At 45.3% G+C, this 15,713-nt stretch overlaps 1 protein-coding gene across 5 annotated transcripts in view; it reads left to right on the forward strand.

Moving 5' to 3' along the window:
* Positions 1 to 15,713, forward strand: part of NUP93 (nucleoporin 93) — a 70,388-nt gene that overhangs the window by 44,970 nt on the left and 9,705 nt on the right. For all 5 annotated transcript variants that reach the window (XM_085235183.1, XM_085235184.1, XM_085235185.1 and 2 more), the window contains 7 exons: positions 5,441 to 5,515; positions 7,574 to 7,663; positions 9,026 to 9,165; positions 11,082 to 11,214; positions 12,562 to 12,719; positions 14,426 to 14,591; positions 15,370 to 15,463. In XM_085235183.1, coding sequence (XP_085091309.1) covers positions 5,441 to 5,515; positions 7,574 to 7,663; positions 9,026 to 9,165; positions 11,082 to 11,214; positions 12,562 to 12,719; positions 14,426 to 14,591; positions 15,370 to 15,463 — 856 coding nt within the window. The remainder of the gene's footprint in view (positions 1 to 5,440; positions 5,516 to 7,573; positions 7,664 to 9,025; positions 9,166 to 11,081; positions 11,215 to 12,561; positions 12,720 to 14,425; positions 14,592 to 15,369; positions 15,464 to 15,713) is intronic.

Consider the following 15,713-nt stretch of genomic DNA (forward strand, 5'->3'; position numbering starts at 1 on the left):
GCCTTTTGTAGAAGGCTGTGGAATTCTCTTGGGTTTCAAAATATTCAAAGCCAAAGGGAGCATGCTTTCCTTTTACCTTCATCTCTCACTGAGTGCAGCTGGATGCTTTGTTCCTCTAAGACTGCTGGCATCTGGCAGTTCAAGGTTAATCCAGTGGCGATCAGATCCTTTGAGCAAGACAGACCTTATTTGATATGAAGAGGTATAGACTAGCAGCTTAAAACATTCCTTATGCTGTGTTACAATTGCAAACTTTATAATTTGTCTTAAAGAAAGCTCTGCAGTGCTGCTGGCAGAAGGCCTGGCTCTGTGCAGAGCTGCGGGAATCCCACTGCTCGGAGCCAGGGCATCAGGCATCAGCTGGGATCCCTGGAGCACAAAGTTGGATCCCAGCCCCAGCACGGTGCTCTGTGAAATCTGTCACCTTGAGAGGAGAGGAATAACAAGGGGAGGCGTGTTGCTGCGCTTTCAGGCCAGGAGAGAGGCCCAGGTTTTTTTATAGCCATCTTCCCCCTGCCCTTCCACTTCTTTTCAATGTTCTCCTTCCTTGGGGTGACTTACAGAGCTGCAAACTGCATTAATATAAAGTAAAAGCCCTTGGTGTTAATGGGCTACGACCTGTATAGGGATTTGGAAATAATTAAAGTTGTTAATGAAATGTCCCTTTCTGATTACTGTTCTTTTAAATATAGGTTAATCCTGGTTATTATATAGCTCTTTATAGAAGCTATCTATCTTCCCCAGAATGTATTTTACTGACACTTTACTGTGACATCTCAGAGGGCTGTCTGCCATTCCAATATTAGAAATGTTGAATAATGCAGGCTGAGTTAATCTCAAACTAGGAACAGCTAGCCTATTCTTTTAGGATGCGAGTCTGAAGCCTTGGCAGCTATTCTAACACCTTTTGATTTTGTGTGAGTTATTGGTGCGGGGTTTTCCTTTGTAGGCATGGATATTGGCTGCTAAAAGAAGCAATATAACAACCTGCTCTGCAAAGCCAAAAACCCCTTTTCTGATGTTTCAGTATCAAATTGGGTACTAACACGTGAGATGCCAAGTGCCAAATTGGTGGGAGGGAAGGAAATCCTCATAGTTTCCATGAATGAGTTTAAAGACTCAGTGTATGCTATCACTCAGTAATGCTCCTCTTTCTCTTTCAAAGAGCTGGTGGTATCGGTGTGTCATTTCAAGAGCATTTAAAATCCTTGATGCTTTCCAGTCTTAGCCTCAAGAAGTCAAAGGTCTGAGAGGTTTGAAGTGCAGCTACTGTGTTAAAAGCCTGTTACGTAGCCTCCCACAGCAGGTTGTTCTTCTAAAGCCTTGTTCCAGTCAAATAAGTTTTTTGTGTGCGTGACACAAACAGACGCAGCCTGTAGAATATAGTAGAGGTTTAATTGATGTCCTCTGGAGATGGAGAATCAACTGAAAAGGCACAGATCCAAGCGCAGCAGGGGACCGGCCTGCCTGCAAGCCAATTCTCAAGCTTTGGGCAGGCTAATTTGGGCAGAGCGAAATACCAACACATCATTCATGGAAATAAGACCAATTAACAGGCAAAGCTCGTGTTTTGAAGAAGCTAGCACAGGACTTTCCATTAGGACTTTCTGCTCCGCCTTGTCCTCCAGCCTGGCCCTGTTCCTGTACGGGAGAAGCAGGATTAATAATGAGGTGCTTCTGGGGAAGAGGGGGGAGCTCCTGGCTGAGCACTCAGCAGCTAAGTGCTGTTCCTCAGGCTCCCGCGTGGCCCCGCACTGCATCCAGTGGCCAAGGCGTTTGGAGTGCTGACAAAATGTCTGCCCAGCCTTCTGCTGAGGAATGTGCATATGCAGATGAGGGTGATGAATAATGCAGCTTTCTGTGCCTGCGGCTGAATGCTCGGCTGAGTGCAGATGAAGGAGGGCTCCTTTGAAATGCAGCGTTGTTAGGCTAAATGAATTTAAAGATACGAAGGTGATGGTAGTGCAGTCTAATTGCAGTTTTTGCGAATGGGTGATGTAGAAAAAAGGGCTATAGCTCTGAAGAATCTTTTGGAAAGACCTAAATTCAAGGCCTGGAGAAGCAAATGGGATTGACAGAAGCAGCGCAAGCCGTGCAAGAAACATCAGACTGTGGATACATGGAGATGTGAGCATTTCTGCAGCATTACTCACTTTGCCTTGTTTGCATTTGCTGCTCCAATTCTGCTCAAGAAGCTGACCTAAAACATGATTCTTCAGGTATGCTTCTGGCTGCTGTTCTTGACACAGCTCTCATAACCTTTTCCTTCCTTGAGAACTCAATAAGCTCTGACTTGCTGCCAAAGGATGTTTTCCCCTTCCCCAGAACTCCTAAGCTGTGGGGTTTGCCGGTTCAGACAGGGATTGCCAGCTGCAGAGAAAGCCAAGATACAAGTATGGGATGGAAAAAACTTAAGAAATTAACTAGCCATAGCCACAGGAAAGAAAAACGTAAGGAATGCAAGGCAAGTTCTGGTATTCCTGATTTTTCCTTTCCTGCTGAAGGGCCAAGCTGGTAGTGGGCAATGAAGAGTTCACTTACAGTGTGTCAGTTCTCAGGTGGGGCCTATTGTTAGCAAGTGATGCTCAAAGCATAGCAGCTAGGGCAAAGCTACGACCAGAGGGGAAGAAAGGGAAACCAACAAAAGCAGAAAACCCAGAGTATTTGTTCTTTAGCTGCAGATGTGCATTTCTGAATTCAGATCCTCACCTGAGGGTTGTAGCATGTCAGTCACACAGCTCAGTGCAGCAGGAGGGAAGGGATTCATAGTCACTAAATAAACCCCAGCCTTTACATTTCTGATGTCAGAGCACTGGTTGAAAAGTGACACCGAGTCAAAACGGTCCCTTCTTCCCTTGCTTCAGGAGATGAAACCTCATCAGTATTTAATGACAACATCCATAATTTAGTGTTACTTTAAATAGCTCTGCAGTTTGTCTCGCACAGCGTAGGAGAGGCTTGGAAGTATTTTTGCCATCACGTCTGTTTCCCAGGAAACCTGCTTTAACAGCCCAGCCTCTTTGTTCTGTAGAACAAAGAATGAGTCGTTTTTAGGTGGGTTTAAAGGAATTTGTGTCAGATGAGTTGGCACTAAGGTGTAAGTACTTCTGAGTATGGGTCCCATTAAGAATATTTTTAGTAGAAGTTTAGCTGCAAAAGGGAAGTGGGATTGATTTTTTTTTTTTTTTTTTTTTTTTTTTGTGAAGCATTTTGGTTATGCTGCCTACGGTCTAAATGCATCTGGTTTTATTGCCCGATGGACATCGTTTGCATTGTGCTGCTACTGAGAAATGAATGCAGTGATAAATGAAGTCTGGCAATTTAAAGGTTGTCCTGTTTCATCTCTGATGCCTTCACTTATCTCTTTTCAGGGACAAAAATGAAAAAAAAAATTTGTAGTCAACAGCACAAAAGCACGAATCACAAATAGCACACATTTCTTACAATTTATGAACAGAGGTCAATACTCTTACCTTCACATATAAATGTCCAGCTAGCTTAGAACAGCTTTCACAGTCATGAGACTTCATTTGTCATTCACTGTTGAATTGATAAAATTGGCCTCTTCAGAGCTCTGGGTCGGGGCCGTTTGCAGCAGCGTGTACTCAGGAGTGTAAGGGCAGTGGTACTCAATAGAAAATACCAGCTACCACTTGAAAGCAATCTCTCAGTGCTTCCCAGGTGCATCACTGTGCAGAGCAAATTCACAGCTTTGTGGTGTTTCTTTTCAAAGCTGGGATACACCAGAAAGATGTCTTCTTTTGAAGGCTATACCTGCAGCTCATCCTGTTTGAAACAAGAAGTTGTTATTGTCACAAGGCAGGCTCCCCTTTCTCAGATCTTCTCCTGAAGTCTGGGCCAGCCAGGTCATAGAATCCTAGAATGGCCTAGGTTGAAAAAGCCCACAATGATCATCTGGTTCCAACCCCCTGCTGTGTGCAGGTCACCAACCAGCAGCCCAGGCTGCCCAGAGCCACATCCAGCCTGGCCTTGAATGCCTGCAGGGATGGGGCATCCACAGCCTCCTTGGGCAACCTGTTCCACTGCCTCACCACCCCCTGGGGGAAAAACTTCCTCCTAATATCCAACCTAAACCTCCCTTGTCACAAGAAAGCAGTGGTCCTTCTCCTGAAATCCATGTCAGCTAGGTCACTGGGGAGTCTTGGTCCTCCTTGTCACAGCATGACACCATAAGGCTGCAAACAATGGTTTTACTGCTGTGTTTGGTCATTGTGCTGTTTCTTCGTATGGGAGGTGAGTCAGTCTTACTGAGCAGAGCTCTTCCAGGTAGCACTAGGACATATCCTCAGGCAGTTCCTGGCAGTGATCATGTCTATATGCTGAGGTACTGACGTCCCAGATTGCTGGTGTAAGGCAAGCAAAGCTGCAGTGCTGGTAGGATGCACTAAGGCAGCAGCTAGCCACAGCCAGTTTTGCTCTCAGCCCTGAACACTGACTTGTTTTCCTAAAAGCTTGTCTCTTCCTCCTCCCATGCCCCAGCTATGTCAGCTGGCTTAATAATGAATACGATACTTCTGTACTAAGCTTGGCTTGCTTTTATCTTCAGACTGTCGTGGCTCTAGCGCTAGCTGAGCAGCAGCTGATATTAAAGGAGTGTTCACCTCAAAGGGATCTGTCTTTAAAATGGTTGCACTTTATTTTTCAAAACCTAGACTTGAAACTCTAGAATAATTACACGTGGAGGTGGCTGGAAGCATCGAAGAGCATTGCACACATGAGAGTTTTCTTCCCTCCCTCCGGCAGTGGACATTTGTGTGTAGTGGTGCTGTACTAAAAACACACATGTGACTTGTGGGAATGTTTGCAGGGATGGCTTGGTGTGGCGTTGGAATATTATGGCAGTATTATCTTCTGAGTTTTAGGGAAGAGGGCAGACATTCCCTGCTCTGACTCTTGCCTGTCCCCCATCTCTCTAACTGAAGCATTTCAGTCTTGGAGTAAGCTCTATGGGAGCTCATATGCAGTGAGTTACCAAACATGACAGTAAGTAACCTTCCAGGAATCAAAGCCAAAGAAGTGCAGCTATAGAACACTAACGTGATACACTGATGTTCTAGAGAGCTGATGGTTGGTTTGTGCCTAAGCTGGGTTCCTCTCAGCTGGGAAAGCTGAAGTTATATTAGGAAGGTAATAGTTGGTATTAGGTAGCATTAGGAAGATAACAGGCAGTAACAGTATGCTTTCTGCTCCACAGAAAGCTTCAAAACCTGCTACATTGTCAGGAACGTGGGTTGTTTCGGTTTTGTTTTTCTTTGGGAGTAGATAAACGGTTAAATGCACTGCAGCAGCCGTATCCCTTCTGCATAAAACACTCAGAAGGCTGACGTAGAAGGTGCAAGTGCAGACCGATGAGTTTGACTGCACTGGAGAAGGAGAAACAACCAGATGTGTGACAACCTTTCTGCTTGCTGTTCCACAGCCCAGCTATGTCGGTGAGTCGGGCCCTCCAGGCCGCAGCTCTCTGGACAGCGTGGAGATGGCGTATGCACGTCAGGTGGGTGTGCTGGGGGCGGGGGAAGGAAACGTCTGGGCACTGGGTGTCTAAATGGTGTGGAAGGTGCAGCGTGGGGATGTCTGCCCTGGGTTAAAGTGCAGTCAGAACTACAGAAGGCTGATCTGACTTGTTTGGGGATGTACTCCTCTGTCTCCGACAGTATTTGTGTCCAGAGGAGATCTGGAACAAGTTATGAGACTGCAGGAGTCATTTTGGCTTGTATAGGGAATGGAAGCTTTTAACCTTTCAAAAAGTGTTTCTTGGGGTTCGTGACAAAGTGTGATGTTATGTAAATGAAGAGTCCACATTCCCTTCCTTCTCACATGTGGAAGATCAGCTTTCTGATGCCTGCGTTCAGGGGAAAACGTGCTGAGGTCTTAATCCTGACAGTTGTCACGTTGCATCTCCTTTTAACAGGAGCACCGATGAGGGGCCGCAGAGCCTCAGCTGTGAGCTGATGTCTGGGGGCATTAGGCTCCTGCTGAAACTTACAAGGAAAGCTGATAAAGCTTTACGTAACAGAGCTGTTACTTTTGTTAGTTGAGACAATCTGTTTACCAGCGCTGACAGAAACGAAATGAAAGAGGACTTGATTTTTCAAATTGGAGTATGTGAAGGTGCACAGACAGAGCGCTGCCTGATTTGCACACAATTACCGTCATTGTGCGCCTTGGCTCGGGCTGTGCTGAGCCAGATAGCAGCTTGTGCATCTGTTTTACTGCCTGCATTCAGTTATGGCAACCGTTTGGGGAAATGAATCACAAAATAAGGTGCACAGTACTGCTGATAAAGTGTATATTTGATTTAGTGGTTATTATTAGTGCATTAATTTGTTCCGTCTCTACCGTAATCCTGCATTAAGGGTCTTCATGTGGTGTAATTACATCCATGCTTTCAGGCTGTCAGCATTGCTCCCGGATGCTTTGCAAATGTAGGAAGCTCAGCCCATGAGCAGTGCCAGCCCTGGGGTGGCCACGGAGTCGCAGTCTCCCCCCTGTAGGTGTGCTGTATCATTGCCAGCTGCTGCAGGGTGCTGGTAGTGTGCCGTGAAAGCATGGCATTGGTGGGCAGGGTTCTGCCGGCAGCACAATTCCAGCACTGCTGCGTGCCCCCAGCAGGCCCCTTGGAGAAGCAGCCCCAGCCAAACTCTTCTTGGCCCCCTGCTTAAGTGCAAGAACATCTGGGCTTCAGAGCTGCTCCTGGATGGGGCTGCTGTAGGTTCCAGCAGGGAGCTAGGAGACCTAGGATTTCATATCCTGGCTGCTGCTAAGCTGTCTGACAATGTGTTTTAATTGGGCTGAAATTTATCCTTCACGGGCAGCTCAAACTGTATCACAGGAACACAGTGAAAACCATGTATGTGATTTCACTGATGCTAGGTTCTGTTCACAGTCTTGAGCTCAGCATCTCATTTGCATGCTGGAAACATTGAAGTATAGTTAAAGTATGACAGCAGTACCTTTTCAGGATCGGGATTGGTTATTCCAAAGGGAGCTGGAAGGTCTGAGAGTAGAATAAACAATAGCAGAAGCAGGCAAAATTAGACGAAGATTTACGTTAGAAGGGTGGGAGTGGATAGAAGGATTTAGGAGCAAACTTTCTGTTCTCATTTCCCCACGTTGTTGCAGTTGCCTGAATACTTCTGCCATAAAACAGTAAAATTCTATTTCTCTTATAGCAGCAGGTAGGAGGCTGTGGCAGAGGGGATTATCACTGCCATTCGCTTGTCAGGTCTCTTCTGAATCTTTGTCCTCCAGCAATTAGCTGCAATTACTCTAAGGAGGCATTCAGTGCAGTGCCTTGCTGCGCAGAAGCCCCACACAGGTGGGTTGCTACTGGCCTTCAGGCAGGCCTGGGCTTCAGGGAGTGTGGAAGTCTGTGCAGTTGGCTCTTCCTCTTCTGCACAAACGACAAGCAGTAAAGGAGAGAGGGGGCAGAAGGGACTTGCTGGGGACGCTCTTCTTGTAGCCTGGTTTAGGTTCTGCTGCTGCTGTGTCTGAGGAGGGGGAAGGAGAGTAAGAGGTTTTGTTAAACTCGCTTATTTTCATTATGTTTCAGATTTATATTTATAATGAGAAGATAGTGAATAGACATCTGCAGCCTAACCTGGTGGACCTTTGTGCTACTGTTGCAGAACTGGATGATAAGGTACTACTGATAAGTTAACATAAGGAAATGTGTTTAATTTGTTTTCAGGTGTAGCAGCCGGCTGAAATTGGTGGAAAAGTACTGATACTGTCCCCCTCCCCCCCCCAAAAAAGTCGCACTGTTCCACAGCAAATAGAGCCAGGACTGCAATCTTCTCTAGCACAGGAGTGCCCATCTGTGATGAGCTTGGTCATGGTGAATATTTCAACAAAATGAGGAAGAGAAGAACTTGATTTCGTTGTGGAGTCCTGTCGTGATTGATGAACTGTCGGGGGGGTTAAAAAAAAAAAAAAAAAAAAAAGATTTCCATTTTAAATGGATTCTCTGGAGTTCTGTTTTCAAAGTGTGGCCTCCTGCTGTCCTGTGAGTGCATACAGCTGTAGGTGAAGGGTGTTCAATCAGCCACTGCTAGAGCTGAAGTAGGCTCCCACAGCAAAGCATAAAGCCAGCCGAAGTCTGTAAGCTTGACCTTAAAGGAATGATCTGCCTGCTTTTCCTTTTCTTTCCTCATTCCTTTAATTGTGCTGCCTTGATCCACCCCATAAAACAAATGTGCGAACTTGGCTCTCTTTGAGAAATGCTTGGAGGGCAGTCCTGCAGGATGGCCGAGTCATGAAAGGACTTTGCAGGCAGGGAGAGCAGAAGGCTCTGCGGAAGCTGAGTAGTGGCAAATGCTTGGATCAGATCAGAATTACAGACGTGTATCCTTGCTTTGAGCAGCTCTGTTGCTTTGCTAGGGACACCAGGGCGAGTTTCAGTATTCTTGCTGCTTTGAAGCTCTGAGATCAAACACCTGCCCTTGCTGAAGCTAACAGTGCTGTTACTCCGCAGCGTTTTGCCATTTCAGCAGGGATACTCTGGTCCTGTAGATACTGATACGATCTCATCCTTGCGAATGAGCAAACCTGGATGGTTTTCAGCCTCTTTTTGTAACTGAGTCTCTGTCTAAGTCCTTTAGAAATTTCTCATCACAGCTGATTGCACGGCTTTCCAATGGCAACCAGAACAATTATTTTTATGGATGCTGTGGTATTTTTTTAGAATGGGATATTTGGGCCAGAAATGGGGTGGAGTCTGAGCACCACATCCCCAGCCTAGTTTGGGAAACCACTGTTGGTACTGGATGATAGCTGCAGGTAAAGTATTTAGAGCCAGCACCTGGCACAAGCATTATGCAGAGAAGTCTGTGTTCTGCAGGATGGAGGGGCTTACCTGGCATCCAGTGTCTCCATCACAAATCTAAACTGACTGAAGTTACACCCATCCCTTTTTCCTTTGCTTAAGCATCAAAACACCGCACAGCTCAAAACAGGGGTGCTTTTTCACCTCTCTGCTAATTGCTGTTGCGTGGACTTTTGACAGAACATCTCTGAGATGTGGGCCATGGTGAAACAAATGACCAGCGTCCGCCTGGTTTCTGCTAGCGACGTCCTGAATGTCCGGACCAACCTGGAGGTGCGTATGGAGTTTGTGAGGCAGGCGCTGCGCTACCTCGAACAAAGGTAAGCTGAGTGTTTGGACAGCACAGCCTGATGAATTTCCCCATTAACTGGGCACAGTGGCGCGCGACGTTTCAACAAGTCGCTTGCTTCGTGCTGTTCATAAGAGACGTCTGCTCTCTTTCCCTTCTAAGGGGCTTTGAGCAGCCACTTGAGTATAAAACTGTTTTAGTTAAAAACTGTTTTTAACAAAAAAGGCCTTGAATCCATTGGGAGCTTGTTTAGAAGACAAAAAGATCTTTTATTCTTCTTCTGTGTTGTCTTTAAATATTTTATATTTGCTACGGTGATACGTGAAGATTTTTCACTTGTGGAAAGAGACGTATTTTCCCCTCTACAAAAAAAATCTGCTTTTCCACACTTCCTTTATGAATGCTGATTACCTGTTGGGAGCTAGTGCTGGCTGGAAATGAGGACAGCACTGGGATGAAAGCCAGTGCTGTGAGTCAGGTTCTGATCGTGCCGTTTCTACACTGAAGGTGTTTTTTTGTTTTTTGTTTTTTGCAAAATTGCAGGAGGTTGAAGTTGAGACTCTTAGCAATGATTTTCAGACTCTGGAAAGTGGCTTACTGTCTGTATCAGCAAATGTTGTTGGGACCTAAGCTCCTTGACCACGAGACTGTTTGCAGAGTTGCAGGCCGTGGAGCAGGCAGAAAGGCTGTAGAGAGAGAGCCCAAGGCTGAATCCCCCGGCTGGCAGTAACAGCTGTTCCTTCTGCGTGTTCCCACAGTCTGGACAGCAAAGTCTCTCGTCAGAGAGCCGCCAACATGATGTTAGCAGGATGGTTCAGAGGCTAACAATAGCTGCAGAGTAGTGCGTGGGCATTTGTTACAGGTAGTTCTGCCATCTGAGCACTGATATGGCACGCTGGGGAGGGACGTTTCCACCTCCTGGCTCAGCCCTTTTGCCCCTGTTGGCCCCCTCCCCGCACCCACCCTGGAGTAGAAATTGGGCCCCTCAAACTTGATCTTTTTTTTTTTTTTTTTTTAAACCTGTGTGCCTTGTAGCTTTGCATTTCCAAGTGGGCATTGGTCTGCTTTGCAAGTCATCCCCTTATACCGAAGCCTCTGCAGCCCTATGCATGCTATGTATAACTGCTCACAGCTGTTCTAGCATCAGTTATTTTGAAGCAGGTGTGACGTTAAGCCCTGAGGAGCTCAGCCTTAGTATGAGTTGTCAAGGTATGCTGATGCTTGCTCGTGTTCAGCGTAGCTTTTTTTAGCCTAACAATCTTGTGGTCTGCAGCTAGGAGCCGGGGTAGGAACGTGCACCAGTCTGCCATGTGCAGCAGAGGAAAAAGAAATCGGCTTCAATTGAATTGCTGCAACTTACACGTGTATTCCTTCAGCATGCAGATATTTGAGGCTCCTGCTTCTGAACATGGATATTTCTTAAATTGACCTGCGTTGATTAAAAGCTTTGACTTCTTCTAGAAGGTCTTCTCAAAGCTGCTTTTACCAGGTGTTTTCCTCTTAAATTCTCCTTCTCAGTGATTTCCTTCTGAGAAATCCATGGCCCTTTGCATCTGTCCGCAGAGTGGGGAGGAGGAGAAACACATCTGCAGTGTTCGTGTTCTTTTGCGACAGCACTGGGAGTTAAAGCAGTAGTTTGGAAAGGCTGTTGCCAGCAAAATAATTGAGTTTAATGTATTGCTAAAAGAATCTTGTGAGAGGAACCTCATAATAAGGAGCTGAACTTGGAGCAGTCTGCCACAGACTCCAAATACGGCTTCTCTCGGGACAGTTGAATACAAGTATCTTCCTTAATTGATGAGTTTTTGCCTCTTTTTCTTTTAACGATAATGCTTGAACATCAAGGTAGTTTGCTTTAAATTGCCAATTCTGGTGGGTCTGAAAGTTGCTGGATGCTTTTATAGCAAGTGAATTTCAGTCGGTTCATGTCTTTGTTTTGCTTTTCAGTTACAAAAATTACACCTTTGTGACAGTCTTTGGAAACCTGCACCAGGCTCAGCTGGGAGGAGTTCCAGGCACTTATCAACTGGTCCGCAGTTACTTGAACATCAAGCTGCCTGCACCTGTCCCTGGTCTCCAGGTATGTCTTCACCTTCACTGTCTGAGCTAAAATCACAAATCTCTGTGCTCCAGCACAGCCATGTGCTGCCTCTGGTGGTCTTCTGTTTGAATGGCATATAAGGCAGCACACTCCTTTGTGCCACGGACAGCGTCCTAATCAGATTGTTCTTAAGCGGGGAAGCACGACGGTACTCAATATGAGTGATCAAGCTTACTTTATTGTTGCACACACAGAGTTTATATATGATTCTAATACATATGTGTTCACTTGCTATTGGAGCACAAGGTGGGCGTCTAGGTGGGCTGCCGAGCTTCAACCAATGCTCAACCAGCATTCACATCTGCCGCTGAGCTCATCCGCTTATCAGCCCCCCCACATCCACAGAGCACAGCTGCAGATGTAGGCCCGCTGCCCACACGCTGCTCCAAGGACGTTGTGACTCCTATCCAACTCCTGGTATTTTCTCATGGGTGTGCACTCTGTGCCCCTGCACCAGCTATGCTCGTACATATTCTCATGGCCGCCCTGCTCTTGCAGCCGTTCCCCAACACCTTTGCTAGAATTTCCATTAGGAAAATGGAAGATGCACAAAAAAATCAGTTTCACTGTGATCAGAGCTAGTCCCGAAGTATGGGGTGCTCAGTAGTGTGAGAATTCTAGGTTCTAGGAATTGTGGTCACTTCTTGTGTTCTTTTTAAAGAAGAATGGTGTTAAACTACACTGTGATCTTTGAGAAAAGCAGAAACATACTCTCCTTGCTTTGCTTTTTCCTTTTTTTTTTTCCCAGCAGTTGCTGATGACAAAACACATAATGAAATAGCCTGACTTGTGACCCAAGCTTTCTATTTAGGTATCTGAATAAAATTGCATTCATCTTAACAGAGTAAAAACTACACAGGTATAAAGTCAAAGGGGCAAACAAGCAGGCTGGGTTAGGAGAGTAAAAGTTAAATGAAATAATACATTTGGAACGTTAGAAAGAACATAATTGAGTCTGGCTGTCCTTTGCTCATGTGCTGATGTACACAATTAGTCTGGTACCTTCCTCCCAGTACAGATGTTATGAACACATCAGTGGCCTGATCCAAATGCCCTTCCTGGGTGGGTAGGGTATCTGAATGCTAGTTGTGGGATTGCCAGATTGCCTGGCAAACTGAAATCTGGGCAAGCAGAAGCAAATCTCATCCTTGGCTGCTGGCGTGCACACAGCTATCACAGCTTAATCCCCCTGATCTCTTATTTCCATACCTCAAACAGTATTTTTACTGAAGTCGGTGTTTGGATGTAAGGACAAATCATAAAGAAAAATAATTCAAGTATGCTGCTGTTGTTATTGTATGTAAATTATTTATCTTGCATTTTCAGGATGGTGAGGTGGAGGGCCATCCCGTCTGGGCACTGATTTACTACTGCATGCGCTGCGGAGATCTGACTGCAGCCATGCATGTGGTGAAACGGGCACAGCACCAGCTGGGAGAGTTTAAAACCTGGTTTCAGGAATACATGAACAGCAAAGAAAGAAGGTAAGTGGGAACCAGGCGAGATCTATGAAGTGTAGAAATTGCTGAAGGAGTGGTGAAATTGTCTGTGGGTTGGTAGAAATACAGAAATTTCTTCTGCTGCTGCTAGGTAGGAAATACAAACGTTAGTCAGCTAAATTACATGTAAGAAGTTTATATTTTTTAATTTTTGAAGTCTCGAAGTCTCCACAGAGAATTATTTGAAAATAATGCAAAGTGTACGTTTCAAAAATAATAGTGTGCTGTAGCTTTGGTTCTTTTTGTTGTTTTTTTTTTTACCATTGGATTTGCCTCGTTCGGTAGGCCAGGATTAGTCTGCTGTCACGAATCTCATGTCCACTATTGCTTTTTTTTTTTAGTTGAATTTCCTTTGGGGAACGCTTTCTTTTATATTTGTTTTCATAAGAAGGCCACACAATAAAAGCAAGTAGCATTTGTTTCAGGTCTTTACCAGCATTCACTCTCAAATCCTCCTTCTGTGTGTTCTCCTCTTACAGGTTTTCCATTACTTGGCAGAGTCTGCTGGCCAAAATATTTGTTATTTGGTTGCAGGCTGTTGAGTTAGTGCATCTTAGGATGTGCTCTGAACTCTGTTGTGGTGTTTTAGGTTATCTCGTTTATCTTTCCCCTTCCAAAGCATTTCAAATAAACACGTAGAATCATAGAACCATTTGAGTTGGAAGGGACTTTTAAAGGTCAGTTAGTCCTGCTGCCCTGCAATGAGCGTGATCATTGCTGAGCAGTGATGCCCTGTGGCACTTACGGTCCATGTGTAGCCAAAGTCAGTGGCTGCTCTGCACTCAGGGGATGGCAGTGCTCTGAGGCACTGACTGAAGTGGGGAAATCAGGCTGCCCAGCGGGGTGCCAGAACTGGAGCTGTGATCCATCTGCTTCTGACACATCCACTTGTGTGTAGAAGGTTCTTAATCCTGTGGTATTTGGGGTTTCCAGGTATGGAAACGTGGGCACAAACATACTGGTTTGTACATCTCAAAGCATAATTGGGTGGAAAAAAAAAGGCATTCACTGAGCGGCATAGACCTTGGTGTATAAATTAATCTGGTTCCTAGCGAGCGTCTGGGAGTGCTCACCATATGTCTGAGCAACCTTAGTGAAGACAGTGTCGTTTTCATCACAAAAGCTTTCATAAGATGCGCTATAATTGATTTGTTTTGTTTTTGTTACGGCTATGAAGATGTACTCTGCCTGCAGATTGACAGACATCGTAGTCTAGAGAGCACTTTATTGATTCAATTCTGTAAAATCCTCTATGAGAGGATACAGAAAATAGCATGGCAAAGAAGAATATGACAGCACTTAATGCTGAAGCCTCTCTCATAAAGGGCTTCCCGGCACGAGACTGCTCACGTGAGTGGTATGTATTAACCCAAACGGTTCCAAAGGCACTGTGCTCTCTGAAATCATGACATTGCAGAGTGTCATGCAGTATCTCACCTACCACGATATAAACACCCTCCAAAGGAGGTTATCCTCTGACTTTTCCTGCAGCAGTGGGCAATTGAAGATGATCCTTATACTTTTAATTATACTTCTAAATTAACATGTGATTATAATAATGCAAGAAACATCTTCAGGTATGCCTTTGCTGTGGGTATGCACCACTGTATGTTGATTTCTTTTTCCTCATATGATGATGATTCATATCTGTTCCTGAATCCCTGACGTTTTTCCTTCATTTTTTCCCTTAGGTTATCCATTGCCACAGAAAATAAGCTTCGCCTCCATTACAGACGGGCTCTGAGGAACAACACTGACCCATACAAGAGGGCTGTTTATTGCATCATTGGCCGTTGTGACATTACAGATAACCAGAGTGAAGTTGCTGATACAACAGAGGATTATCTGTGGCTGAAGGTGAGTGTGAGTGTTGGGCTTGTTTGGGTCTGTTTGCTTTAAGAACAAGTCTGAATCTGTTGCATCTCAGCTCTGCTGACCTCCCCACCAGTAGGGCAGTGTTTGCAGCAGTGCAGCCGTGCTTTGCAGCGATGCGCATGACTTGGCCTTGCAGATTGTGAAAGGCTGGGAAATGGGTTCCTGGGCTCCTCTTACCCTCTGTCCTACTGGGTGTGAGTCTGGGGACACAGCTTTTGTGGCAGGGTCACGTTCTTTAGTCCGCACCAATCTTTGTCAGCTGTTTTTACTAGAAGTTTTAGCTTGCTTGCAGCAAGAATGCTTTGTGCATTTTTTTTCTGGATGGATTGAGGCTCAAATGTTGGGGTCAGTTGACAGGAAGAAGTCACTGTCTCCAGCAGACAGTTTTTACAGCTTCGGATGCTTGATGAGTGCTGGTCAGTACCTGTCAAACAGGGGGAATAAAATGGTATATTTAAGACTGGTCAAAAAATAAAGAAACCATAATTATCACCTACTGGGTGTTCTGAGTCCCGGTAGTCAAATTTGATGGCATCTACAGATGCAGAAGGATCATTGAGCCCTCTGTGTGTATTTCTGCTGCCACTGCATTGGAGGTCTTTGTTTTCTAGCAGTGGGTGAACCTACCATGGTGAGTTGTAGTTTGTTAGTTGGTCAGATCTTAACACAGCTTCACATGGAATGAATGTCTTCTGAGCACATCCCTTGTGCTAAGGGGAGTTGAAACATCTGTGGTGTTTTTTTCTTAACCTGTTTTTAGCTGAACCAAGTGTGTTTTGATGATGATGGTGCCAGCTCTTCACAAGACCGACTAACATTATCACAGTTTCAGAAGCAGCTGCTGGAGGACTATGGTAAGAAGCCACAAAGAGAGGTGCTGCTGGGTTCTGCTTTGCTGTGGAGGGCACTTTCCAGTTGTTATTATGCAAAGCCTGGGCTCCAGATAAAGCCTGTGGCAAGTCATGGTGGATGAGTTCTGTGCGTTCTCAGCAGTCCAGAGAGTGAATATTCAGAGATAACAATGCTAATGTAACTTGGATTATATCCATTATACATGATGGATTGTTTTTGTTCACCATATGTATTTTGAGATCTTTCTAGTGA

This window comes from Meleagris gallopavo, chromosome 13 (genome assembly GCF_905368555.1).
Source record: "Meleagris gallopavo chromosome 13, MGAL_WU_HG_1.1, whole genome shotgun sequence".
Taxonomy (NCBI): Eukaryota; Metazoa; Chordata; class Aves; order Galliformes; family Phasianidae; genus Meleagris; species Meleagris gallopavo.